This window comes from Mandrillus leucophaeus, unplaced genomic scaffold (assembly GCF_000951045.1).
Source record: "Mandrillus leucophaeus isolate KB7577 unplaced genomic scaffold, Mleu.le_1.0 Scaffold2, whole genome shotgun sequence".
Lineage (NCBI taxonomy): Eukaryota > Metazoa > Chordata > Mammalia > Primates > Cercopithecidae > Mandrillus > Mandrillus leucophaeus.
This window is the reverse complement of record NW_012102031.1, coordinates 7,623,579-7,651,354: the sequence shown is the minus strand read 5'-3', so window position 1 is coordinate 7,651,354 and position 27,776 is coordinate 7,623,579. Positions and strand designations below refer to the sequence as shown.

The window sequence follows — 27,776 nt, the reverse complement described above, 5'->3', positions numbered from 1 at the left end:
TCAATGCAAATTAAACTGTCTTAAGACTGAAATAAAGATTCTTAGAAGTTTATAAAAACTTAATATATTTACAGAAGAATAAACACTCTTTCGAAGATGATTTATAATTTCTTACCATTTGCATATGGTGTGACCATCTTCTTATTGGTCATTACACGTGCTGTAGCATTATTCACCTAAAAATAACAAGGAGAAAAAAGGGCAGGGAAGAAGTGGACCACATTAGGGAACATAAAGTTGCACATCCAGTAACATAGTACTTAGTTTAAAATGCAAATTTCTGAGAGCATTGACTTAAATAATTAACACAGCAATATAAAATATTAATATATAGTGTTTTAATTAAAGTTCTTATTAAATCAGGATAACAAGAGTAAAATGAGTTTCTCGGTTTCCAAATATCAGTACTCCAAAGACAATACATTTGCAAAATCTTTGGACATCTTTTAAACAGAGAAATCTCTGCACTAAGGAAAACATAGAAAAAAGTAAATAGGAAACAACTATATTAGCAATTCACTTTGAAGTTTGTTAATAAAACAGAGGCTTGCCACATGGGTTATGAAACAGATTGATGGAAAGGTGATAAAATAAATCTGATTTCACCTGTCCTAATGTTCAGCATTTTAAATACGTCTGTCCGAGATTTTTACTGTCTGACGTCAGTAAACAAATATAGAAACCTAAGATTCCCATGTTGACAGCCTTCAGGACCATTCTGAATTTTCTAGACTACATGGTCTATCAACTCAGGAACAAAACTTTTAAAAAAGCCTTTAAAGTAGGCACTTAAAAGAATTGAGAAAATCAAGTGTTTATTTATTTTGTTTTATGGCACTCTCCACCCTCATTACAGAACTGCGTATTTTAAAGCATTCTCAGTACGAGAGTAAGCAGGCGCTACAAAGACGGTGCTGCTGAAGAAAAGATGAATGGAACTGAGATGCCAGCATACTGCAGCCCAGTGACAGAACCAGCCTCAAAGCTCTTCCAAGGAGGGTAAAGCCCCACCATAGAACTTGACTTACACTGTGTTGTCAGGTCATAAAACATGCCAATTGAAAAAAGAAGCATAAAATAGAAATGTCTTATTTTTGCCTCTTCAAATTTACATTGTGTTCAATTTGTATGGTAATAAATTTGTGTGATGAAAAGACCAATTTTAGGTAGAACTAGAACTAAAAAAAACGTCCTATGTCTTTTGAGATTTGTACAGTGATACTTCCCCTACATGAGGAAAGAGCCTGAAACTCCATTTACTCTAGTTTCATCCACCAAATAATATAAACATTTCACATTTAAAAAGAAAGAATGGGATACAACAATGATGAGACTGAGAGCATGCAGTTAAAAAACACACACACACAAATAAAAGAAAGAAAAAACAATAAATTTTGGAAAGAGGGGAGAAAGTGAAAAGCAAGGTTCTCACAGACAAGGATTAGAATGGAGCAAGAGCTGAAACCAGCTGCTGGAGCAGAAAGCAACCAAGCACTTAAAAGGAAAAATGGCCAGAACCAATCAGAAACCACCCGTCAGCAAAAGAGACCAACAGCTGCGTGTAACTGAGGGATGGGAAAGGAAGAATAGGGAAAAGGACAGGAGCAAGGATTTGGAAAAAGAATAAGGTAGGGAAAAAGAAAAGAGAAAGTCAGGAAGGGTGTAACGGGCAAAGAAAGAACAATCAGAGCTACAAACGGGGATTTGAGAAACAGGAAAAGTAGGGAAGGATGTAGGGGCAGGAAGTGCATTAATAAAACCAGCCAAACTGGAGTTCAGTAACTCTGAGTAAGATGTGCAAGGGGAAAAAAATCACCATGAAGTCAGTAATCAAACAGCTCAGACTGCTACAAAACAATATGTACATCCAAAATCCAGGCGGCATTACTCAACAGCATTGAAAATAAAAGGGGGAAAGGAAAAGGAAGAGGAACAACAAGTCAAATCACATTTTGTAGTGTTAATGTGAGATGGCAGATGGACTTTTTCTTTCTTATTTAATTGTTTTGTAATTACATTTTTAAAAGCTTCTTCTCTAGTGCTTTTTTCACTTACCGCCAACGGGCACCATCGCCAGCATTGTGTATAGTTACCATGGAAAGAGTGAGTCAAGTGAAGGGCCCTAAATGCTAAACCATTGGAAAGGAGGGGAAAAAAAGCAAAATATGCAGACATCTTACTCAAAATGGTGGCTTTTACATTTAATACTTTAAAAAATTGGGAAAGGGGAAAGGAGCCAGTTAACCTTCGATGTGTTATCAAAAAGGGCTGGTGAATACCAGGTGGCAGACTTAGTCATCATCACAGTACATTCGCCAGCCAGCCATCAAACCCTCTGTTTAAGAATTTTATCCATAAAAATTTAGATATCAAAATTCTTGATATTAGATATATTCAAAAACTACATGAGTTTTGGATTATTTCCTCCCTCCCCACAATCTCTAGAATCTTCTATTCCGTGCTTATCATGTGCACAAAGAGGCGAACTGGCCTCCCAAGAGAGAGGATATTGGCTGGCCCCTTGATTCATTATAGAACACAGTGTTATAAACTGGATAGTTTTTAGACAATTTAACATTAGTTTTGCTTAGGCCTGATCACAGGAATTCAGAGTACTGCAAACTGAAGCAAAGGAAAAAAATCAAGAGAGCAGAAGGATGAACATTTTGAAGGAAAAACATAAATGAAAAACACACACACACACGCACACACAAAAAGTCAAAATTAAAACCCCCAAACAACCAATAAATGAGGAGGGAGGCAGATAGAAGTGTTACTTTTATACATTTTAGTGCAAGAAGGTGAAGACAGAGATACAAACACACATACATGTGCACACGCACACACAAGACAGGGTTCCAAATGTGAAATAAGTGAGGCAATACGAAAAAACAGAAATAAAAATATAAAACCAGAAATTGAATTATTAAAGACATGCACCTCGATTTTACGGCCCTCTACCACGGTGCCGTGTAATTTCTCCCTGGCCCTGTCTGCATCAGCACTATTCTCGAAAGTTACGAACCCGAATCCCTGCATGCAGCGGGAGAAGGGGGGAAAACATGCACATCGTTATATTGAAATACTGATCTCTTGGTAAATAGAGAAAAAATATCATAGTATGAAACTGACATCAGCAACAACTCAGCAATAGTCTCCCAAAGTCACATTTTTGGTCCATGCATATTTGTGAAGGGAAATTAAATCCAATAAAAGAATAAAGAACTGTAATAATAATAATTAACAGCAATGTCACAATAAAATAAAACATAAAGCATATGAGGCCAGACCAAAATTAAGGTACAGAGTTACTTGGGTCAAACTATTCAACCAAGAATCTGAAGATTTTTTAACGTTCTACCTTTCTCTCTCAATTCATGTTATTAATTTAATATACATGCCCCTTTATGTAATACCAAAAAAGGCTTAATTAAATTGACTCTCTGACATCCCAAATCCATTATTTCCCAGTAACTGCTACATGAAATCTGACATTCAGGTTCAACGTTGCACAATGAGATTTTTTTTAAAGTAGGTCTAATCATTTTAGCCCCACGTTGCCGGCTGCTTATATCACTACTATTCCTTTGGGAACAGGATAATTTAGGACATAGTTGTTGTATAATTTTGTATGTACTGGGTGTGGAAGAGGAAAGCATTCATGCTCTTCTAAGCAAATAAAAATATCGCTAAGCAGTGGTCAATTATAACTTTTCTTCAATGCCCATTTTAAATGACCAGATTGACACTCAGAGTAAAAATATGTTCAATTGAATTTCAGAAAACTGCTAACCCAAATTCGCCTAAATTACTCACTTATTGATTTTTATATCTGCTATTAAAGGTAGTAGTAACTTTCTATATATAGAGAAAAAAGGAACAGTCAACAGGCAATGGGAACGAGATCTACATTAGTGACATCAGTTATTCACTATTCAGTAGAAAAAGGATATTGGAAAACAGCAGTGCAGCTGGTACAATAAGTTAGGATTAATTTATTTGTTCCTTGCAAGATACTACAAAAATGGAGTGGAGCTTTAACTCATCAAGTAGACAAACCAGGACACCAGGGAGTTGACTACCTTCACTCCGACGTTCACGTACTACCAATTTTAACACTAGGAGCGTTTACTATATACTTATAAGACTTTCCTAAAACATCATATTCACTTCATTCTAGTTGCTCTGTTCTTATTGTTCTACTCTGCAGCTGTAATTTTACAAACAATTTCCACGCTGCTTATATCTGCAAAGTGGTAAAGTCTTAGGATTTTCTGCAAAGTCTTCATTTGCCAATAACTTCATTGTCCTGCTAGCATTTTTTGAACATTCCATTATGGGATAACCCAGAACCCTTTAATTTTAATTGAAGTTCTGCCTAGCTGCTTAATAACATGAGGATACTTCTCTCTATATAAACCATGTTCTTAACTGACACGGTAAACAAAGCACGTTGCTCAATAAGATTTTATAAAAGCAACTCTATTGTTTTGAAGGATCCGGTAACTCAGCATTCTAAGTGATTATGTGGGTGGGTGGCGTTTTGGAGAATTCCAATGGATGATCTCTACCCACAATTTGGACATCACAAATACCCTTGAAAGTGCAACGCTAAGCTGATGGAGATTTTAAAACGTACGTTGCTTGGAAAGAATTACTACTGGTAACTTCAGTTAATATTCTCCTAAAGAATGTATAAGTTTGTTGAAAATATTTTCATAAATGAAATGTTGATATCAACATTTATAGCCACTTTGACACCACAAGGTATAAAAGGGCGCACATTAATAATTAGTTACACCATTTGTCATCTACACTAGCACCTGCTGAAGACAAGCTGCCAGTTCTCTAATCCTGGTGAGTCCTCCAACAGGAAAGTCAAACTTTTAAAGAAAGGTCACAGAGAGTGATGAATTTTAATATCACACTTTAGAAGAATTTTGGCTGTATTTCAACTGGTCCTCACAGTCATATATTTTATGACTTAGGTTAAATTAATACATTGTAAATTAATAGTTGGATTACTATTAAGTTATATGAAAACTAAGACCTAGGTTTTTGATATTAGCATTATGACTATATCTACACACCCACATACAAATATACGTACTAGTTTGTCTTCTTAAATATAACCATGAAGTAAAAAGAATAGACATGTTGGTTTCATGTTGAAGGTAAAGAAACTGAGTCAAACTGAGATTAAATACACAAGGATATACAGCTAATGGTGAGAAAATTCTAAGCCTTTTCAAATCTCAGTTCAGTATTCTATTTACTAAATGATATTAGTCCTAAAAGCCTTATAATTTTTTCAAATCTAATTGCTAAATATCTTCCATAACCTTCTTTTCTGAAATGTGTTGAAAGAACATTAGTGATAACTGCATCCAAAAGAATGGAAGGTGGTATGATGAGCACTGAAATTTTACAGTCAGCAAATGACAAAGTTTAACATTAATGTCTGCTTGAATAAGATTTTCTCAATAATGACTTTAACATTCTGGAACAAAATTTCACTTTCAAATGTTTTAAAAGTGTTTTATAAAGAAAGATGCTTATACACCAAAGGAAATGCGAATCAAGATGCCAAAAATATAAAAATAAAGCAATCTTTATAAGCATCTTTTCCCTGGGGTGATAGGAGGAAGAAGGCCTTGTTGATGCGCTGGGACTCCTTAGTATGAAACATAAAGGTAAGAGGATTTCTTTATTTGCTTTGAAGATAAACAGACCTTGCAATAGGGCAAATAATGGCTTCCTAAAGTTGTCCACATCCTAATCCCCGGAGCCAGTGAATATGTTACCTTACACGGCAAAAGGGATTTTGCAGATGCGATTAAGTTAATGATCTTGAGATAGAGAGATTATCCTGGATTATCCGGTTGGGCCCAATATAATACAGTGGCCCAATGTGGCCACTGTACTGTGCTTATAAGTGAAAAGCGGACACAGGAGAGTCCGAATCAGAGTAAAGCAGCCTGAGAAAGACTTGACTGGCCATTGCTGGCTCTGAAGACAGAAGGGAGCTATAGTTCAAGAAATGTGGGCAGCCTCTAGAAGTTAGAAAAGGTGAGAAAACAGATGATCCCTTAGAGCCTCCTCAAGAACCCAACACACTGATTTTAGCCTTGTGAGACCCATTTTGGACTTCTGACCTCCAGGGCTGTAAGATAATAAATGTGTGGTTTTAAGCCACCCAATTTGTGGTAATCTGTTCAGAAGTCATAGGGAATTAATACATACCTCTTAGAATTAAAGTCCATGATTAGGAAGGTGAGAGGTATTAGTAGAATTTTTTGAAGTTCTGTTCTTAAATACTTTTCTCTCATGTTTAAACTTTAAACAGGTGATTTTCCATCAACCCAAACATGCTTCCTTATCTATCATACTCACAATTTAGTTTCAATAACATGAACTCAGATCTTAAAACATTTTTAGAATACACTATTTCTTCAATAAAATTTAGCATTTTAGAAAAGGTGCCAGAAACTGTGCTAAAGATGTTCACAGATTATCCAGGTTTAAAAGTCATCAGTAGAAAAGCCTGCTTACATGAACTCATGTTTTGTCACTTTGCTCTTAGAAACCGAATTAAGTTGGTCATTCTGATCTCTTGCTTTGGAAAAAAAAAGTTAGTAAAATTATGTCTAAATCTAAATATTTTCCTTAGAACAACTTCCAAATGATCGTAGAACAGCTTCTAAATGATCATACAACCTATCACACACTGAACCAGTCTACACAGGTATAATATATATAACAAATAGATTACATAATCTATAACAAATAGATTTAATCTCAAATTCTGAACAAGAGGAAATATTTCAGCTATGTAAACAGATGGAGAATTTTTGTTATCTAAACTCCTATTAATAAAACCAGATTTTAAAAAAGTAAACTTTATTTTTTAATTAAAAAATGATTTTGACATGTCTGTCTACACTAGCACTACAGAGAGAAATATAATACAAACCACATATATAATTTAAAATTTTCTAATAATCACATTTAAAAAGTAGAAACAGGTGAGATTAATTTTAACAATGTATTTTATTTAACCCAATATATACACATATTATTAACACTTCAATATGATATCAATATTAAAACATTATTAGTGAGATGCTTAGCATTCTTTTTTTGTGCTAATTCTGAAATGGTGTCCATTTTACCCTTATAGGCACACCTCAGTTTAAACTCTCCAAATTTCAAGTGCTAAATGTGACCACTGTGCTGGGCAATGCAGGTCTCTACACTTTATACTCCTCTAAGTTCGCAGTCCTCAAAGTCCTTCTAAATTAAACATTTAAACACACCAGTGTTACATGAGTGATTTACCAGCTGACTTCTGGAAATTGAAGAATGGTATATTTATTAGGTGTATGGTTGTAGTTAAAACTTCTACAAAGTGTGACAACAATTTCACAGCCTGCCTTGACATCATTGAGGACATATAGGAGCCAAGTAACTGTCACCTTTTTAGTCTGGCCTCAGACTGCAATAAATAACAAGCAATAGAATGAACATTGTAAAAATATTATTAAAATTTGTATAATTTTTGAATTTTTCGATCTCAGAAGAATGAGAAAGAAAATTTACCATGTAACTTTTAAGGGAGAAATCAAAAGCAGACGGATCTCCTGGGTATGGCCAGAACACAGAAATTAAAAAAAAAAAATAAAAAATATATAAAACTAAAGCCCATAATGGTAACAAAAGAAAAAAAAAACAAAAACAAAAAATTAAGCCCTTCAGAAACACATGCACTGTTAATTCAGTTTCAAATATAATAAAAAAAGCCATTTCACTCCAACATTACCTATCAAGTTCTACTGAAAGTCACAAAGGCCTACTTACTGTGACTTCCAAAAAAGTATTTTGATAATACTTTGAAAGAAATAATTAATTTCCCTTTGCATGAAATTAAAAGCCATGATAATAGGAAAAACATTATAGCAAATTACTTGTGTCTAAGGAATGGGAATAGGCGTTTTATCTCCCCTAACTACAGCCTAAACTTAAGCCCAACCTAAAGCTAGATCCCCATTATTCCAGAAATCCACCTGAGAAAAGTAATGAGAACATGTTAAGCAAATATTTGCTATGCTCCTAGTGTAAAGAAAAGATAAATATTTAAGGTGATAGCTATCCCAATTACTCTGATTTGATTATATGAATGTATCGGATTATCACATATACCCTGAAAATATGTACATCTAGTATCTATTGATTTTAGAAAAAAGAAAAAAAAAATTGCTAGAAATCTCAGTAATTACTTCTGGGCTGTATAATATTTGTAGTTCTTTAGTGGACTTAATAATAAGCACTATCTGAAGAGCTGAACAGTTTCAACACATTCAATATCTTAATACATATCCATGCAAGAGACGATATACCAAAATATTCTGGCAAAAATTTATAGAAAACGTAAATGTTACAATCTGTGTATTTCTTTATTTAATAAGTTTGATAATTATCACCAAAAATTGTTCTGTGGTTGGATGATGGTGAATAAGATGGTAGAAAGTCTGATCCACAATGGAATAACTTTTGAAACAAACAAGTTCTTAATCACTAAAAATTTCTAGCAGAGAATGCAAGGTCAAGAATACAGGGGGTTGAACTAGGTGACCATTTTGGGTTATATTTTAAGGTTCTATATGAGAAAATAAGACTAGAAGGATACATGAGAATATCAGTAGTGAACATTCCTCTTCAATAAACTATGTATCTTTTTCTTTATACTTTTCATTAAGCATCATGTTTTCCTTTTGAAAGACTGCTTTTTTAAGATGCTACCTAAAGGATATATACGGAGAGTAAACAATAGTTTATCATTCAAACTGGGACACTTTGAGGGAGAAAGGGGTCATTTATTAATAATTATGCGAAGATAATAGGTTTAAACCGGGGCTATCCTGGATAAGCCAGGACATACGGTCACTCTAACTAGGCATGATCTTATTATTTGTGTTAATAATCTTTCATTACTGGTGAAACTTAGAGAATTAATAAAGCTACATAAACTCATATAATAATTTTCTAAGTTCTATTTGAATAAATTGGTTAATTTTTTGGCAGGAGTACAATTTTCCATCCTATATCTTAATAGTACATTTTCAAAAGGCTAGTCTATCTCTGTTTCAGTTAATCAAAGAAACTTAGATACAGGTGATTCTATGTTTGTTTGTTTGTTTATTTATTTTATTTTTTGAGATTGGGTCTCACTTTGTCACCCAGGCTGGAGTGCAGTGATGCCATCTCGGCTCACTGCAAGCTCCACCTCCCAGGTTTATGCCATTCTCCTGCCTCAGCCTCCTGAGTAGCTGGGACCACAGGAGCCCACCACCACGCCCGGTTAATTTTTTTTTTTGTTTTGTATTTGTAGTAGAGACAGGGTTTCACTGTGTTAGCCAGGATGGCTGATTCTATGTTTTTACAAAGGATTAGGGAGTAAAAAGACTAAAATTCACATGAAATAATTTAAACATATATGTATGCATGTGTGTGCACAAATATGATATATATTCATTCCATAATCTAAGTAAACCAAATCTAGAATATGAAGGTAAAAGAAGGAAAAAAGGAAAAAACTAGTCAACAACAAACAAAAAACTACTATAGAGTAATTCTACTCTAAAGGCAAGCTGGAAAAAGAAGAATACTGGCAGACAAGGAGGCTGTGATCATGGCAGTGGAACACCATCTACTCATGTTTTCAAATGGGTATATTCTAAAACCCTGGGTGATGGTCTTATTATACAAAATAAGATACGGGAAGGAGTTGCTTTTTGTTTTGGAACAATTTGATTAAACACGGTTTTACATGTAAGTATTGCTATCTTAGAGTTATTTTGTGACGAGTTTTTCCATTACTGCTCTAAAAAATTCAATAAAGCTAATTTCTGTACAGAAAAGCACTCTGTTTAAAAGTTAGAGGAGCTCTTCACTACACAACAGGACTATATAAAGCCTCCTTTTCTCTGGTTATTTTCAAAATATTCTGTAATTTTACAGTCAACCTCAAACATATAAAAGGAATAGGACACTAAACTTAATTCACAAAACAAAAACTGCTCATTAATTTATCTTAGGTGGATCCCAGAGGAGGCATCCATGGGTTTGATTCCAAAGTAAATCTCTATTAGGAGCCTCAGAACAGTTCCAAGGGCACTCATTCCAGCAAAGAACTTTAGGTAGCAGTTAAGAAAGCTCTGAAGGACAAAAACAAGGTTTTTATCAGTCCTTGAAGGCAGATTCAGGGCAATTCTGAATTCTGTGCTTTGTTTTTAAAACATTTACCAATCAGTACAGAGTCTGTGAACCCTTTAGCAGCCCAAAGAAAAATGGGGCAGTGAGGATACAGCATCAAGCTGACAGAAGCAGCCTATGCTTTTAGATTTCCCAAAAGAAAGCTCATGTCATTACTTTCAAATGAAAATTACACGGGAGAAGTAACTGGATGAGGTAAATGTTAAACAAAGTGGGGCCAGGATGCGGTGGCTCACACCTGTAATCCCAGTACTGTGGGAGGCCAAGGCAGGCAGATCACTTGAGACCAGGAGTTTGAGACCAGCCTGGCCAACATGGTGAAACCCTGTCTGTACTAAAAATATCAAAAATTAGCCAGGGGTGGTAGTGCGTGCCTGTTATTCCAGCTACTCTGGAGGCTGAGGCACAAGAATCGCTTGAACCCAGGAGGCGGAGGTTGCAGTGAGTCAAGACTGTGCCACTGCAACTCTAGCCTGGGCAACAGAGTGAGACTCTACCTCAAAAAAAAAAAGAAAAAGAAAAAGAAATTGATAGCAGGCAAATTCTTAAAGTCAATGAAAGAAGCCTCAAGAAAGATCAATTTCCTTTGCTTCACAATAATTCAAACATATTATTTTCTTGGTAAGGAACAAGTCCTCAATGCCTGATGAAGCTACATTGGCCTTCTAGTTGTTAGACTCTAGTTAAGAATATTTTAAGTACATACACTCACAAGTAAAAATATTTAAAACTACTACTTCAGATAGTTTGCAGAGTGGCCAATAATCTCCATATATTTATTTACACTCATGTGCTTCTTATCTCTAAACCACTGTCATTTTCCCACCTTGTAGCTAAAAAATATCACACAAAAGAAACACAAACAATGCAACAAAGGAACAGAAATCCATTGTGAGAAAAATTACAAGCATAAATAGTTTACTGGTTGCAGTCTAAATAGACTTCACTTTAAAAAATACTTACCAAGTGCTGGAGAAAGTTCTGTATAGGCATATTAATCATTTTTGTTTTAACTGAAAACTGGAAGCTTAGAGTATAATTACCTCTTTAATAATTAACAAATAATTATTATAGTCAGAATTAAATACTTTTAGTGTTGATACATTCTACAAAGGAAGGCAATAATAAGTAGCATTAGAACAGCACATACATTTTTATGTGTACAGATGGGGGCAGGAGGTATATAAACTCTGTTATCAATTCCCAAAGTATGGTGAATTTGGAGTATGAAATTGGAGAGGTAAATATTAGCTCATTTATTGGCTTTATTTAGCTTTCCCTCAAATTACATGTTTAAGAGATTTAACCATAACCAAAAGCTATTTTCAAAGTTCAGTGATGACCAAATGAAAATTAAGTAAAAAATTGCTCTAACCCAACAAATCAAAGTAGCAACAGCAAGGTAAATATTTATAGGCTTGGCTATGGCTGATGGTTCCAGTAGGATGTATTTCATTTAATAAGCAGTGAGAAAACTCTCAAGTAACATGTCCAAAAATTCAGTTCATCAAACACTTTTTTTTTCATAACACCACTAAGACTTCGCCATTCCCTTGTTCCTAAAAACATTGCTGTTTCTTTTAATGCGTGGAAATTCTAAATCATATAGATTGGGAATTTAAAACAGTAAATAGGGGAAATAATTTTTATTTATTTATTTATTTTGAGATAGTCTTGCTCTGTCACCCAGGCTGGAGTGCAGTGGCACAATCTCGGTTCACTGTAACCTCTGCCTCCTGGGTTCAAGTGATTCTCCTGCCTCAGTCTCCCGAGTAGCTGGGATTACAGGCGTGTGCCACCGTGCCCGGCTAATTTTTGTATTTTAAGTAGAGACGGAGTTTCACCATGTTGGCCAGTCTTGAACTCTTGACCTCAGGTGATCCGCCCGCCTCGGCCTCCCAAAGTGCTGGGATTACAGGCGTGAGCCACCCCGCCCAGCCTAATAGGGGAAATAAATTTTAATTAAAAACTTCAGTTCTTATATAGAACACATTTAGAGGAAAATACACACATAAAAGTACACACATACTTTCATTCTTATGCAAAAAAATCTAACTCACTGTACTTGTGATTTAGGTGACTCTACATCCTGAGGATTGCCTATGTGGGTAGAACTTAAAGGAGGAAATCAGTTCATACTAAATTCCTCAGTTATTTCTCACTCTGTTTAAGTGTTATCACAATTTTCAAAAGAGACTGCAAGTTAACTGAATAATCAAAGCATTAAACTTGTTCTAAGTATGTTGTTTTGAAGTTGGATTTTGGCTGAATTGTTCTGATAGAATTCAGAATAGAATTCTCATAGAATTTCACTTTTTTTAAGTCTTTGTGCTCTTTCTTTAAATGAAGAAAGCTGAGGCCAAATTTAAGGCTCATAAAGCACTGTCATCTCCTACATCCTGTGTTCTTTATGCCCCACTCTTCCCTCAACCTTCTCTGCTTCTTACTTTATCAGTCCTCCACCCCTGTATAAGTATCAGAATAAAGTTTGGCCATGTGGTAGCTTATTTTTAGAGATAATCTACCTTAAGGTAGATACTTAGGATACTTTTAGTTTTTGGTTTTTTTTTTTTTGAGACGGAGTCTCGCTGTGTTGCCCAGGCTAGAGTGCAGTGGCGCCATCTCAGCTCACTGCAAGCTCTGCCTCCCGGGCTCACGCCATTCTCCTGCCTCAGCCTCCAGAGTAGCTGGGACTACAGGCGCCTGCTACCACGCCTGGCTAATTCTTCTGTATTTTTAGTAGAGACGGGGACTTAGGATACTTTTATGCAGGCTTGAAAACAGTTTATGTTTTCTGAATACTTGCTATTTAAAAGAACACAAAACTCAAAAAGAAATCAAGCACACTTGACACTGAAATGGAGCTTACCTTAGAGCCACGTTCATTAAAGATTATTTCTACATCTAGGATTTTGCCAAACTGCTGCAGAGATAAAAATAAAAACATTTACTTATGGTCAGGTTTTTATCCACATATTTTGTTCTCTTCTGAAATGGGAATAGTTTATTTTTCTTCTTCTGTAAACTCCTTATTTAACTTCTATGTTTGTATTTGTTAGTAAGTTCCAATAGCAGTTTCTGATTTTTCCTCATTGCTGAGCTGACAGTTTCTCCTTTCTCAGTTCACTCACTCAGGCAATTTATCCACCTCTCTGTGGGAAGTTGTTGTCGAAAGTTATTCACAGTGTTAGCCCATTAGATGTTGTATGGGGACAAGAACTTGGAATTTTCCTAACTACATCTCTTTATTTTTTAAAACAGTCTCAGATTTGAAAAGCAAATCCTAGTAAGCAGAATAATATACTATAGAAGGCTATTCCCCTCCTTTTTTTTAATACAAAGTATATTCACTATATGAAAAGCAGAAAACATAAACAAAAGGAAAAGGGAAAACGGAAAATAAAGATCATCTGCGGCCGGGCACGGTGGCTCATGCCTGTAATCCCAGCACCTTGGGAGGCCGAGGCAGGCGGATCAACTGAGGTGAGGAGTTCGAGACCAGCCTGACCAACATGGAGAAACCCCGTCTCTACTAAAAATACAAAATTAGCCGGGCGTGGTGGCGCGTGCCTGTAATCCCAGCTACTCAGGAAGCTGAGGCAGGAGAATCGCTTGAACCTGGGAGGCGGAGGTTGCAGTGCGCCGAGATCGCGCCATTGCACTCCATCCTGGGCAACAAGAGCGAAACTCCATCACAAAAAAATAAAAATAAAAATCATATGCAATCCTATCATCGTAAGGTTTTAGTACACAGCATTCCAGGCTTTCCCTCAGGCATGTAGAGATAAGTAACCATAGACATCAGATACATTCTATAATTTGCTTTTTTGTTTATTTAAAAAAAAAAAAAAAGAGTCTTGAACTGTCACCCAGGCTGGAGTCCAGTGGCACGATCTTGGCTCACTGTAACCTGTGCCTCCTGGGTTCAAGCTATTCTCCTGCCTCAGCCTCCTGAGTAGCTGGGATTACGAGTGCCCGCCACCACGCCCAGCTAATTTTTGTATTTTTAGTAGAGAGGGGCTTTCACCATGTTGACCAGCCTGGTCTCGAACTCCTGACTTCATGTGATCCGCCCGCCTCAGCCTCCCAAAGCATATATTGCTTTTATTTTTTTAACTTAGCAATAGATTATGAACAACTATCTAAGTCAATATATATCTGTGTTACCACTTCTATAGGCTACATGCTATTCACCACCTTAATATTTCTACAACAAACATCAAGAATATTTTAAATAACACCTCTCTTTAGTAATTCTTTAAACATTTTAACATTCAGAAAAGCAAGCAAAAACTAAAGACACAAAGCCTAAACTCTATTGTTATGTAGCTAAATAGCCGACTAGAGGGTTACACAAAACACAATCATTATTTAGGGGGAAAGTATATAAAAAGAGACAAAACTGTTTTAATCAATGCTTGGATGAAATGAATTGAAGGTACATGCAGAAAATTTCCAGATATCTTTTTGGCTCATATTTCCCTCTGAGTATTGGAGTCATACCTGATTATCTACTTCACTTGGGTTTCAAAGCAGACTTTGGGAAATGTGAAAAAAACTGAAAAAGGGAAAGAGCAAAACAGAAATCATGCCGTTCCACTGGATTCAATCATTACTATCTTTATCAAAAAACTTGTATTAATAACCCAAGTTTTCTACAGTAAGACATCTTGGTTTGGTTTAATAGAAAAACCATGGAAAAAGGAAAATGTCTTATTTTACATGGGAGGGCACTTATGCTTATCCTATAAAACTAAGATTTGCATGGTGCTTTGGAGTTTGTTTTGTTTTATATTTTCTAATGCATTCTTATAATATCCTTCTGGAGTAAGGATCACATTCCTTTTATGGTTAAGGAGAATGAGGCTAAAAGAAGCTATTCGTCAAGTTTATGAAGCTAATGAAATGGAGCGTGGAATGCCTGCTCTTTACCACGGCTACTGTTCTTCTAAGTAATAGAGAGTCACAATATGGAAGAAAATAAAGCAACTAGGTATCTCTGGTAAGGAAAAAGTTATTTCTTTTGCACTTTATGCCTTATGAGAAGGGCATAATACATTTCAAGAAATCACTAACTGGCCCAGGCAGATCTGCAATGGATGCTACTTTTCTGACTCAAGAGAAAACAAACCTCTGGCAGATGAGAATGTACTTCATTCTCATAGACCTCCAGAGACTATGATTTTATATAAGTTCTGATAATTCAGTAGAGAGCCTAATAACTCAGGCTCCTGAGAAGTTTCTTCTGCATAACCCAAGTCCTTTATGCTGCCCTTTATTTTCTGTTGTTCTCTTCTCTGAAGAAATGGAAAATATCTGGTTACCACTTTCTGTGTAAAGCTCTTCAAATACTTCAAGAACATCAACTCTGGCCTTCTCTTTAGTGTGGAAAATATATCCAGGTAGTCAGCTAAAAATGACAGAATGTTGCCCCAGTGTCTTGTCACCATGAAGTGGGCACAAAGACTCAAAGAAGAGCATTTGCTTTTCTAATAAAGTACCAGGCAGCTATCCTAGTGGAATTAGAAAAACAAAACAAAACAAAACAAAACCTATTATCTCTGGGTTAAGAGTTTGGTCAAATTCAAAAAGCAAAAACACACAGGCTCAGAAAAAATTAAGATCCTTAGCAGCCATTCACTTCCCAACAACTTAAATCTTTGCAATTAACTTTTTTCATGATGGTGATTCAGGAGGAAATAAACAGTTGAAAGAATACATCAGAGGTAGTAAACCAATCCTCTGCAATGATTTTAGATATTGGTTTTGACACTGTGGGGTATGAGCAACGAAGTATTATAAAAGCAAAATACTGAGGTACTGTTTTCACAAATATTATTTCATTTAATTTATAACACTCTGAAAGGCAGAGATTACTATCTCTATGTTTACAAATATGATATTTAAATTCAAAAAGGTTACATGAATCCCAAAGTTCACACGCGAATAGAATCTGAACCCAGACTCTTTGACTCCAAAATCTATACTCTTTCCACTTTAATGAGCCACCTCTAAACCTGTATTCTCTAACATCGTGAATCTTTTTAGACATTACAAAGCTAAGTAGAGAGTGGCAATAATGCATCCCTGAATCTAGTTTCTTTGCTCTTGCAGTTGAGGCAGATAAGAGGAGAGGAAGGCAGTACTGAGCTGGGCTTACATGGAAGGCAAAGGAAAAAACTAAGAAGGCGACAGAATGAATAAGCAGTGGTCCCCAAACTTAAGTGCACATGAGTATCAGCTGGGGATCTTGTAAACATACCTAAGCCCAAGCCACACTCCAGGCCAATTAAATCACAACCCTAGAATGTGAGACATAGACATCAATATTTTTTAAGCTTCCCAGGTAATTTCCAGTGTGCAAACAAGTTTAGGAATCATTGCTCTAAAAGAATATGCATGTTTGCTCTTTCAGGGGAAACTAAGCATATTATTGGTATGTTTACTGAGTTCGGTAGGTGAGTAGGGTGACCATGCTGGTTTCAGCACTGAAAGTCTCCCATCACAAGAAGCCCCTCAGTCACAGCAAACTGGGTCACAGGGCCACCTTATGTGTGCAGCAACCTGCAAGACTATGTCTAGAGCAGACTGGATGATAGAAAAAGGTTTCTAAAGACTGATGAAAAGACCGATTTATCTCAGGATCTTTCTCAATCTATTTGTAGTTTAAGCCTAAAGTAATAATGACTAATAACACACCTGGGGGATTAAAATCTACTTTAATTGTAAAATCCATAAAAAAAACTTCAGAGACTTACCCCAAACATCTGCCGGAGGTCAGGGTCCCGGAAGCGGAAAGGAATATTAGAGACATGCAGCCGTTTCGGGGTAGATTTACTCTCTGAATTTTCACTACTTTGTGTCTGTGACTGCTGGCCGTCTGTCTGTGCTCCACCTTCTGTCTGCTAAGCAAAGAAATAAATAATAAAGAATGAAAACTAAACACAATTACTCTAAAATAATTAATGCTCCCCCCACAGCAATCATCCCCAAACAGGGTATGTTTAAGCAAAAATTACAGTAGTCCCTTCAAAGACAAAAACAACAACAACAAAAAACACAAAGATGTTATTAATGTTCTAAATGCTACCATCTACAAACAAAATGTTGGTGTTTTGAGTATTTACAGTATGCTAGCAAAATGGGAGCTGAGGTACACAGAAGTACTAAGTGACTTGCCCAAGATCACATGAAGATGCATTAGGATAACTGAAGATACAAAAATAGTTCCTTTATTCTTAGACTTTTAGAACTTTCTATTTTTAAGATATTTCTATTCTGAAAATAGAGAGTCTGTTATACTTAGTTATGGAGGTCACTTCATTTTTTGGTCTATGATCTGAAGCTCTCTCAAGGAAATGAAATAGGGAAATATTTCTATATTTCATTCCCTCTATTAGCTCTAGAGTTATTACTACTATGTTGCCAAAGTATTATAATGATATTATTTATGAAGAGGAAAAACCTAGCAATAACTGAAGAAACTTCTTTTTTTTTTTTTTTTTTTTTTTGAGATGGAGTCTAGCTCTGTCGCCCAGGCTGGAGTGCAGTGGCGCCATCTTGGCTCACTGCAAGCTCCGCCTCCCAGGTTCACGCCATTCTCCTGCCTCAGCCTCCCGAGTAGCTGGACTATATAGGCACTTGGCTAATTTTTTGTATTTTTGGTAGAGACGAGGTTTCACCCTGTTAGCCAGGATGGTCCTGATCTCCTGACCTCGTGATCCACCCACCTCGGCCTTCCAAAGTGTTGGGATTACAGGCGTGAGCCACCGCACCTGGCCAAGAAGCTTTTTACTCTGAAACAAATCTGTACTCTCCTCCCTAACTTATGCAATTCCAGCTAACTTTAGTCCAGGGGAACCCAACCTTCTGCAGCCCAGAGCAAAGTGCACTGAGAGAATCTAACTGTAGGAAAAGGCTTTAGAGACCCTGACTCATCTGCTACTCAACCTAAAAATGCAAGATTTGTACATATCCACAGTTAAAGAGTATAAATGAGTGTGGGTATGCATTTATTTATTTATCTATATTTTTTACTTTTTGGACTCAGTTTAATGGGTTGTGCATGGTAACCCAATATGCTCACACATGCACACAAGAATCATATGCAGAAATCAAAGTTTCAAGACAGGACAGCTACTGTATGTGCCTGCACGCTGGTATTTTCTAGTTTGTTTTCCTTTTTCTTACCTAGCATAACCCAGTAAATTGAATTTACAACCCACTAAGAGGTCACAGCCTGTGGACTGGAAAACAGTGAACTAAACAACCTCTCTGAGCACTCTGGCGCTTCCAGAAAACCACGTTTTGCTGCAGCGCCCTCAGCACCATTCCACGAGGAGGGAGGCAACTCATCCCATGTCCCCACGATACACAGGAGGAGACAGAACAGGGGCTCTCCGTGGGCCACCCCATTAAGCCAGTTGGAGCACTTGGACTCAGATCTCCCAAACTTCATGTGATTTCCACTCCATCACGCTGCCTTTCCATGTGGCTTTCAAAATCATTGCTAAGCGCTGTTTCCATGACGCCACACTCAAGTTTTAAGTGAAAATCTATTACGAAATAAAAACTTTTTTTGGAAACTATACTGCTGCAGAAAAAGCACACTGTCAAGAGTGTGCATTTCGGGTGCAGTGGGTGGGAAGAAGAACCTACAACACGTGGTCTACATGGTAGCTGCTTTTCAAAAGTGAGTTTGGGGGGGCACAGCGAGGGAGGAACCACTAGAACTGTCATTGAACAGTCATGTGCTTCTCTCCAATCAGGAAACTCCAGCAGCTGCAGAGAACATCCAGAATCAGAAGCGAACACCTGAGTAAGGACCTTCTGGGCCATAAAGATGGTCTTTCGATGAGAAAGCCAGGGCCCCCAGACACCACGTGTCCTGCATGGAATCACCAATTGGCCAATAGCAGGGCCCACGAGGAAGCCTAGGATTTCAAGGACGGCTCCGCACTACTCTAAAAATGTTTCTACCACCAATACACACTTGAATGGGCCCATGCCTGCAGGGAAGGCACTATCAACTCACACCAATTCCAAAGGAAGAAACCCAGGCTCAGGGGCTTTCCAGTGAAGACAGGTACAGTCCCCTGAAAACCACGACCCAGACTAGAGTGCATGGTCCTCCACTGGACAGACCCCGTGGCCCGTCCTCAGGATCCCAGAACAGGCTGCTCAGTGACATGCACTAAAAGGGGCAGGGACGGGCACTGGGAGATCCTGCCTATGCAGAAGAAGTCCTCCCAGGAAGCAAACTACATTTCCAATCTGGTGAATCACGCTCAGTAGAATAAAATCCAGGCCAATCAGCTATGCCTTCAACTCAAAAGGAATCTGAAGAATACATAAGTTAGTTACACACTGTCACCAAAGCAGTTAGGGAGAGCTTCTGAGATGATGAAAACCAAGGGAAAGGGGATGGAGATGAACAAAAATGATCTCATTAAGCCAGAGGCAGGTGAAGCCACACCACTTCTGGAAAAGTGTAACCATAAGGCAAGAACTCAGGTTCCCAGGGAGAGGGACATGGGCTAAGGGTGACTTGGTGCCCGCAGGCAAATTGCTTAACTTCCCTGCCCTCCTGGCACCTCATGCCCGAAACAGCCTCTGGTATTGGGAGTGGTGCGGTATCAGAGGGCTGCTCTCCTTCAGGCCGGCCTTGCTGTCCACACCGGGAGGCAGGCAGGCAGTCACTCAGGTAGAAGACTTTCTAAGGCTTCCAATGCCCAAGGGCTGCAAGGGCATCCTTCAACAAAGACAGACGCTTGGTGGCTACTATCCCCATTCTTCTTCAATCTCATCCCCCTTGTGGTTTCGGATGCCGCGGACCAAGTCCTGCAGGTTCTTGTCAAACATGCAGTTGATGATGACCTTCACCATCTTGAGGGCCATACTGGTGGCCCACGGGCTTCTGCCCCAGGAGGCCCACGGCTGCTTGCCATGAGAGGGCCCGGGGGCTGCAACTACTGCCGGTGGATCGCTGAGCTGCCAGCCGCTGTGGTGGGGCAGGCTCCTAGGCCAGCACAGTGGCGGGGTTCGAGGACCGCAGCAGAGGCTGCGACCTGCTCCACAGGGGCCGCGATCCCACTCAGGGCCTCTTGCAAATGGCAGACAAGCATTTATTTATTTTTATTTTGTTATTTATTTATTTTTCAATTGAGACAGTGTCTCACTCTGCCACTCAGGCTGGAGTATAATAGCGAGATCAAAACTCACTGCAGCCTCAACCTCCTGGGTTCAAGTGATCCTTCCACCTCAGCCTCCCAAATGGCTGGCACTACAGGTACACACCATCACGCCCGGCTTAATATTCATTTTTAATCATGAATCTCTTTTGCAACATCCCAGGCATGCATTTATCTAATTGTTTTTCATGAAATCCTCAAAAAAGTTATGTTAAGAAAATTTTTGATAAATACCTAACAGGTGTGACACATTCTAGGGATGCAATTTTGATGTATTCATCTGGCAATTGAAGAGCCTTGTGTTTTTACTATTCTCTATGAAGTCCATGCAAAACCGGATGGCTTGTTGAGCTAATTAAACCAACATACTTTTAAAACAGGAGTGGAACTTGCTGTTCTTATTATCTCAAATGAGACAGAAGTGAGTCCCCAACAGATTCTGCTAGGTGACAGGATGAATCCCCTCCCTTTGACTTTCAGGCTAAAAGAAGCTGTGAATCAGAGATACTTTTGGCTCAGAGATGTTGGCAACCATCTTGAAATGAAGTTTGAAACTTCAAAATATAAAGGATAATCAGGAATAAACTCCAAATGAATATCAGCTTTTCAAGTGTCAATTTAAGTGATGGCAGCTTTTTATCTCATTCCATTCAGGCCTTGCAGATGGCTTAATGTGCAATGATTCATGTGATATAAAAATAGCAGAAAAGGGAAGAGCTACGAAGCAATGTTCTGTGAAAGTGTACGGTTTTCAATCATCAGTCTTGGCACAATGCAGACTAATAACATAAATTCCATTTAAAGATGAAACTCACTAAGTTACTAAAACAGCATCAAGCAAACCAACATGCAGTCAAAGCAACAAGCATCAATTACAACTAATGCTCATTCAAGCATCTTCAAACTTGCCTCTTAACATCTCACAGTTGGATCACATAAAACTTTGTCTTCAACCAAACTTTACAACCACCAGATCTGGTCTGCAAGATGACAATGTATCACTCTGAGGAAAGTTAAAAAGACTGATTCCACAAACTCCAAATTACACTTTTATATATAACTTTATATGTAGTCCATGTAATCTGTCATAATGTATGTGAAGTGGCAGGATAAATGAAAACTAATGATTACTTCAAAGTATGCTGCCCAAGGTGCTTATCTATAGCTCTTGATAGTTCTTTGCTTCTCTGAAGACACAATTTAAGATCAGAAGCAAGACTGGTTAATTTTGCAGCTTGTAGTGAACACCCCCTGCTTTTTTTTTTTAAGTATGAAATCTTTAATTCTAAGTCGATCTAGCATGTAGAAAAAGTGACTTCTCATTTACCAAATTCTCAAGACTTCTGATCTACTGCAATTTTTAAACTGAAGTTTTACATACATAGATAAAAATACATAAATTACAAGCACAGAGCTGAATATTCACAATGAAAGTACACCCATGTAACCACCAAATTAGATCAAGAAACAAGATACCAGGAGCACCTTAAGGGGCCCACTCCAGTCACAGTTCCCCTGGCAAAGGGTCACGACGATCCTGACTTCTAACTCTCTAGATTAGTTTCGCCATTTGTAAACTTAATTAGAAACATGGAATCATACCATATGTACTCTTTTGTGTCTGACTTCTTTTATACATTAATGTAACATGCACACATATATTGTTGTAATTTATTCATTCTTAGTCCATTGTATAAACAAATTTTGAGCTGCTTACAGTTTTGGATATTAAGAATAATATTCCTGTGAACATTCTTGTTTACATATCTTTTGGTACACACAAGCATGTATTTCAGATAGATATACATATATATATGATGTTTATATATGAGTGGATTTGCTAGGCAAGAATATGTGTCTGCTCAGCCTTAGTAGTACTGTCATTTTTCCAAAGCGGTTATACTAACTTATACTCCCATCAAGTGTATGTAAGAGTTCTACTTGTTCCCCACGCCCTTTTTTTTTTTTTGGAGACAGTCTTGCTCTGGTGCCCAGGCTGAAGTCCAGTGGTACAATCTCAGCTCACTGCAACCTCTGCCTCCCAGGTTCAAGAGATTCTTGTGCCTCAGCCTCCCAAGTAGCTTGGATTACAGGCATACACTATCATGCCCAGCTAATTTCTGTATTTTTTTGTCGAGATGGGGTTCAGTCATGTTGACCAGGTTGATCTCGAACTCCTGACCTCAAGTGATCTGCCCATCTCGGCCTCCCAAAGTGCTGAGATTACAGGTGTGAGTAATCCCGTCCAGCTAAGTTCTACTTGTTCTCAGTATTATTTTCATTTTAACTCTTCTGGTTAGTGGAATTATATTGTGGTTTTCATTTGTATTTCTCTGATGATTAATGAAATTGGTTACTGCTTCATATGTTTACTAGACATTTTGATATCCTGTTTTGTGAAAAGTCTGCAAATTCTTTGCCCACTTTCTAATTAGGTTGACTTTTTTTGCTTATGATTTGTAGGAGTTCTTTATGAATTTTGCATATGAGCCCTATGACAGACGTACTGCAAACAATTATCTTTTCATGCGCTATAGTCTAGTTCTTAGAAAGACATAAATTTTTAACTTGTTAGTGTCATTACCACCGAAATGGCTAGTTCAAACACCTCATTTTTGAACAGACAATATTCTTAACTTTTCAGTTTGCTCAAAAATCCCCACCATATCAATTGTCTGACCTCACTGGAAGCAACAAACATTGACTCTACAATTCCCCGTCTCCAAGTCCTTACCTGTAGGTGTTTCTTTGCCTTTCTATCAAATTTAGGTTTCAGAACCAGTCGTTTCAATCTCCTTGGTTGAATCTGACTAAAAAACTGCAACCCTGAATGACTTCAACCACCAATTTTATCTAAGCTTGAACCTGGGCAGGTACCAGCTGCTGGAGGAAAATCACTCAACTACTAAAACAGCACAATAGATGCATGGTCACCAAATCAAAAAGGGTCTAGCAATCTTACCACATTTCTTCTATGAGCCAGAGTTCCCATTTTCTACAAATACCTTTTCAAACTTGCTTTCTTCTTTGTAAACCTCAGACTTTTTATTCTTTCCACTTAGAGAGTTTGGTTAAAAAACGGGAATCTCTATAAAATGGTAACTATTTATTGAGTGCCAGACCCTGATCTAAGTCTTTTAATAATATTAAATAGTTTACTAGTTGCCAAACTCTGAACTAAGTGTTTTACATTTTAATTAATGTAATTATTTCAACAACCCTACAGAGTAGGTACTTAAAAAAAAAAAAAAAGTAAGCACATAGTAGGTACTACTTTTTATTCTCATATTTCAGATAGGGAGTCTGACAAATAGAAAGAGTGTCTAAATAAGTAATGAAGCAAGGATCTGAACCCAGGTAGTCTGCCTCCAGAGTGCATTTTTTTTTTTTTTGAGACAGAGTCTTGCTCTGTTGCCTAGGCTACAGTGCAGTGGTACAATCTCAGCTCACTGCAAGCTCTGTTTCCCAGGCTCACGCCATTCTCCTGCCTCAGCCTCCTGAGTAGCTGGGACTACAGGTGCCCGCCACCACGCCTGGCTAATTTTTTGTATTTTTTTAGTAGAGATGGGGTTTCACCGTGTTAGCCAGCATGGTCTTGATCTCCTGACCTCATGATCCGCCTGCCTCGACCTCCCAAAGTGCTGGGATTACAGGCGTGAGTCACTGCGACTGGCCTGAAGTGCATGTTCTTAACCATTATATTGTACTTTACATATATTATTTTCTTTAACCCTTGCAATAACTCTATGAAACAGATAATACCGTTATCTCCAACTGACGCGAAGATGCTAAATGTAGAGACGTTCAGTTAGTTGCCCAAGGTCACACAGTAAGCAGCAGACTAGGAATTCAAAACTAGGCAGCCCAACTTCATACGTGAAATCACTTCCTTTCTAGCATCATACTCATCCTCTCTTCTTCTCATTAGAAGCGAGAACCCATACGAATCCCACCCCTCTCTTACTTTCTTAGGACTCTCATCTCACGCAGCAAGAGTCTCCGGGAGTGGAGACAGGCATGGGTAAGAGACAGGGAAGGCTACACTAGAGATGACATGGGTTCTATACCTTTTTAAAATTTTTTTGAGTAAGGGTCTCCCTCTGTCGCCCAGGATGGAGTGCAGTACAGCAAACTTAGCTCACTGCAACCTCTACCTTCTGGGTTCAACTGATCCTCCTGCCTTAGCTTCCCAAGTAGCTGGGACTACAGGTGCGAGCCACCATACACGACTAATTTTTATATATTTTTTAGAGATGGGGTTTTGCCATGTTGCCCAGGCTGGTCTCAAACTCCTGAGCTCAAGCGATCTGCCTGCCTCAGCCTCCCAAAGTGCTGGAATTATAGGCATGAGCCACTGTGCCTGGCTGGGTTCTATATCTTAAGGAAAGAGAAACAGGTCAGGCTATGCAGAGAAAGGAAAGGGAGAGAAAAGAAAATCAGCAAAGGGATGCTGACATTCAATTAGGAAAAAAGCCAAAGAACTACTAAACTGATATAGGGACTTAAAAGTGGTTTTCTGTACAGAGTAGAAATAGGAATAGAAAATATTGGTCATGCTATATTAATGTACTTAAATGAGATCTTATCTTACACCTGACATTCTCACTTTAAATTTATCCCAATATAGACTACTAATTTCTGAAATATATAAATCAGAGAGAAAAAAGGAAATAAAAGTTTTTAAGCCTTATCTTTGTGAAAAGTGGACAGTTAAAACTGATCTAAGAAAAAGCTCAGTCTATAACAGCACTGGTTTGCATTATTTTCTCTTGTTAGCTGCTGAGCACCCTTACTGACCATATAAACAACCTTCCAAGGTTGTGGTTTTCCCTTTTGTGGTTATTATCCAACCTAGCGTATCCACTGGGCAAGGCATAAAAGAGAAGAGGCTGACGGAGTCCGCTCACCAACAGTTTACAGCGAGGACTGGCAGCAGTGCTGGCCTGACGCAATCATACAGCTAGAACCTACACATCTACCCTTCAAACAACTCATCTTCCCTGGCGCAGCTGAGCTAGCCATCAACACTGCACAGGAGGTCGGCACCAATTACACTTAATAGCAAACTAGAATTTTAAGTCTCAGAATCTCATCCTAGAAATGAGGACTACAAATGTTTTCTTTTTTTTGATGACTTCAAACTTTTAAAACACTTATAACTAGGAAATTGATTCATTTTTCTGACTCCTCTACGATACAATGGAAATATTTTAACTACACATTGTGAACAAATGTTCTATCATAATCTAAAGGGAATTCTGAGTGATACAAGATTAAGTATAACCTTCCAAGTCTATCAGATTAAGATTAAACACATACTACTCTGAGGTAGATACTAAGGAATCTCTCAATGAATTCAGAAATATTTTGATTTGTGGATTATCCACTTTCTTCAATATTTATTTTTCCTCTTTCCCCCGCCCCCACATAGAAGTCTTCATTTCTTATTTTCATCTCTTTGAGGCTAACAGAGAAAAGAAGCAAAATAGGAAATTCAGTTTAGCACAGTAAAGTTTTTGAAAATCTGATTCATGGCTGAAAATACCTATTTAACCATCCCAGTTTAATGACAGTTTAGCTGGTCACAGAATTCTAGGTTGGAAAAAAGAATCCCTTCAGAATTTTGAAGATAACTCTCAACTGTCTTCTAGCTTTTAGCCTTGCTGCTGAGAAATCTGAAGGCATGATTCCCATCTCCTTGTATGTGTCTTTTTTCTTCTTTCTTGCAGCTTGTAGGACTATCCAAATACACCTGATGTTCTAAAACGGTGTCGATAGTGATATGCCTCAGTGTGGACTTGTTTCATTTTCATCTATTTTGTGGAGAATTCTGTGGGCTCTTTCAAGTTGGAAATCAATGTCCTCAGTGCTGGGAAGTTTTCTTGTGTTATCGGGTGATTATTCCCACTCCATACATTTTCTTTCTTGAAGCAATATTATTGGATCTTCTAGACCGGTCCTCTAATTTTCACATCTCTTCTCTTGTATTTCCCATCTCTGCCTTTTTGCTCCATTTTTCTAGGATACAGGTCCTTAACCTCTTATCTGAAACCTTTGGGGCCATATGCGTATCAGAATTTTTACAATTTTAGAAAGTTAATATAGAATATAACCCATAATGTAATACCCACTCCTCATCCCACCCACATACAATGAGATCTGAGGCAGTGATATTTCTTTAGCAAAATCTATAAAGGATTAAAGTAGGTTGTGTTGTAAATTTATGAAAAATACAATTTTCAGAACTTTTTAGATTTTGGAATTGTGGATAAGAGACTGTAGGCCAGGTAGAGTGGCTCACACCTGTAATCCCAGCACTTTGGGAGGCCGAGGCAGGTGGATTACCTGAGGTCAGGAGTTCAAGACCAGCCTGGCCAACATGGTGAAACCCTGTTTCCACTAAAAATAGAAAAATTTGCTGGGCGTGGTGGTGCACACCAGTAATCCCAGCTACTTGGGAGGCTGAAGCAGGAGAATCGCTTGAACCCAGGAGGCAGAGGTTGCAATGAGCTGAGATTGCACCATTGCACTCTAGCCTAGGCCACCATTTCAAAAAAAAAAAAAGATGTAGACCTTTATTTTTTTAATTTCATCTTCAGGTCAGCCAAATAAAGTTTTTCATTTTGTTGCCATGTCTTTAATTTCAATGACTCATTTTCCTTTTCTGAAACTCAACCCCCATCCCCCAAACTAGCATTTCATTCCTGTTAATACAATTTCTTCTCTGAGGATGTAAATGTAATTGTGGGGGAAGGGTCCCTACTCCCTGCAACGTGGTGGTCATGGTGGTTGTTTTGGTTTGTTTTTGTTATCTATCTTCCATGTTATGGGTTTTCGTGGTACCCAGTAATCACTGATTGTCTATTCAGGACTTAAGAGTTGAGGGGGTAGGTGGCAGGTAGCTAAAAAATTGGCAAGTCTGAGTGGGTGGAGTGGAGGCTTCGATGACTTTGTGACTCCTTCATTCTAAGTTGTTAGGTAAGCAATTTGTTCTTTAAGTCTTCTTGAGCAAGCGAGGTTCTCCAAAAAAAAGTCTTCCAATCTTCTAACTGATGCCACCAGTTTCTGAACTTTTGAAATTTTTGTGGTGTAAGTAAAATTAACTTCATGTATTCAAAACTGTAACTAATAGTAAGTATTTAATAAAACCTTATAGTACTGTGTGTGCATGCTTTAATCAAGGCAGCAAACAAGGGTCACACAGCCTATGCTTGTTTGGAGCTGACATGTATATTCTGGGAAACACTGCTTGCTTTCAAAATAACCTTTATATTTCAAGTGAAGAAGAGCCTACGTTATAGTCATTCTCCAAAG

General features: G+C 37.8%; 1 protein-coding gene across 4 annotated transcripts in view; it reads right to left on the bottom strand.

Moving 5' to 3' along the window:
* The window catches only part of RBFOX2 (RNA binding protein, fox-1 homolog (C. elegans) 2), a 262,414-nt gene that overhangs the window by 26,666 nt on the left and 207,972 nt on the right, over nt 1-27,776 (bottom strand). For 2 of the 4 annotated variants that reach the window (XM_011978956.1, XM_011978958.1), the window contains 4 exons: nt 17,031-17,177; nt 13,142-13,195; nt 2,941-3,033; nt 116-176 (listed from right to left, as the gene is read on the bottom strand). In XM_011978956.1, the coding sequence (XP_011834346.1) occupies nt 116-176; nt 2,941-3,033; nt 13,142-13,195; nt 17,031-17,177 (355 nt within the window). The remainder of the gene's footprint in view (nt 1-115; nt 177-2,940; nt 3,034-13,141; nt 13,196-17,030; nt 17,178-27,776) is intronic. The other 2 variants (XM_011978957.1, XM_011978959.1) reach the window with 2 other exon arrangements.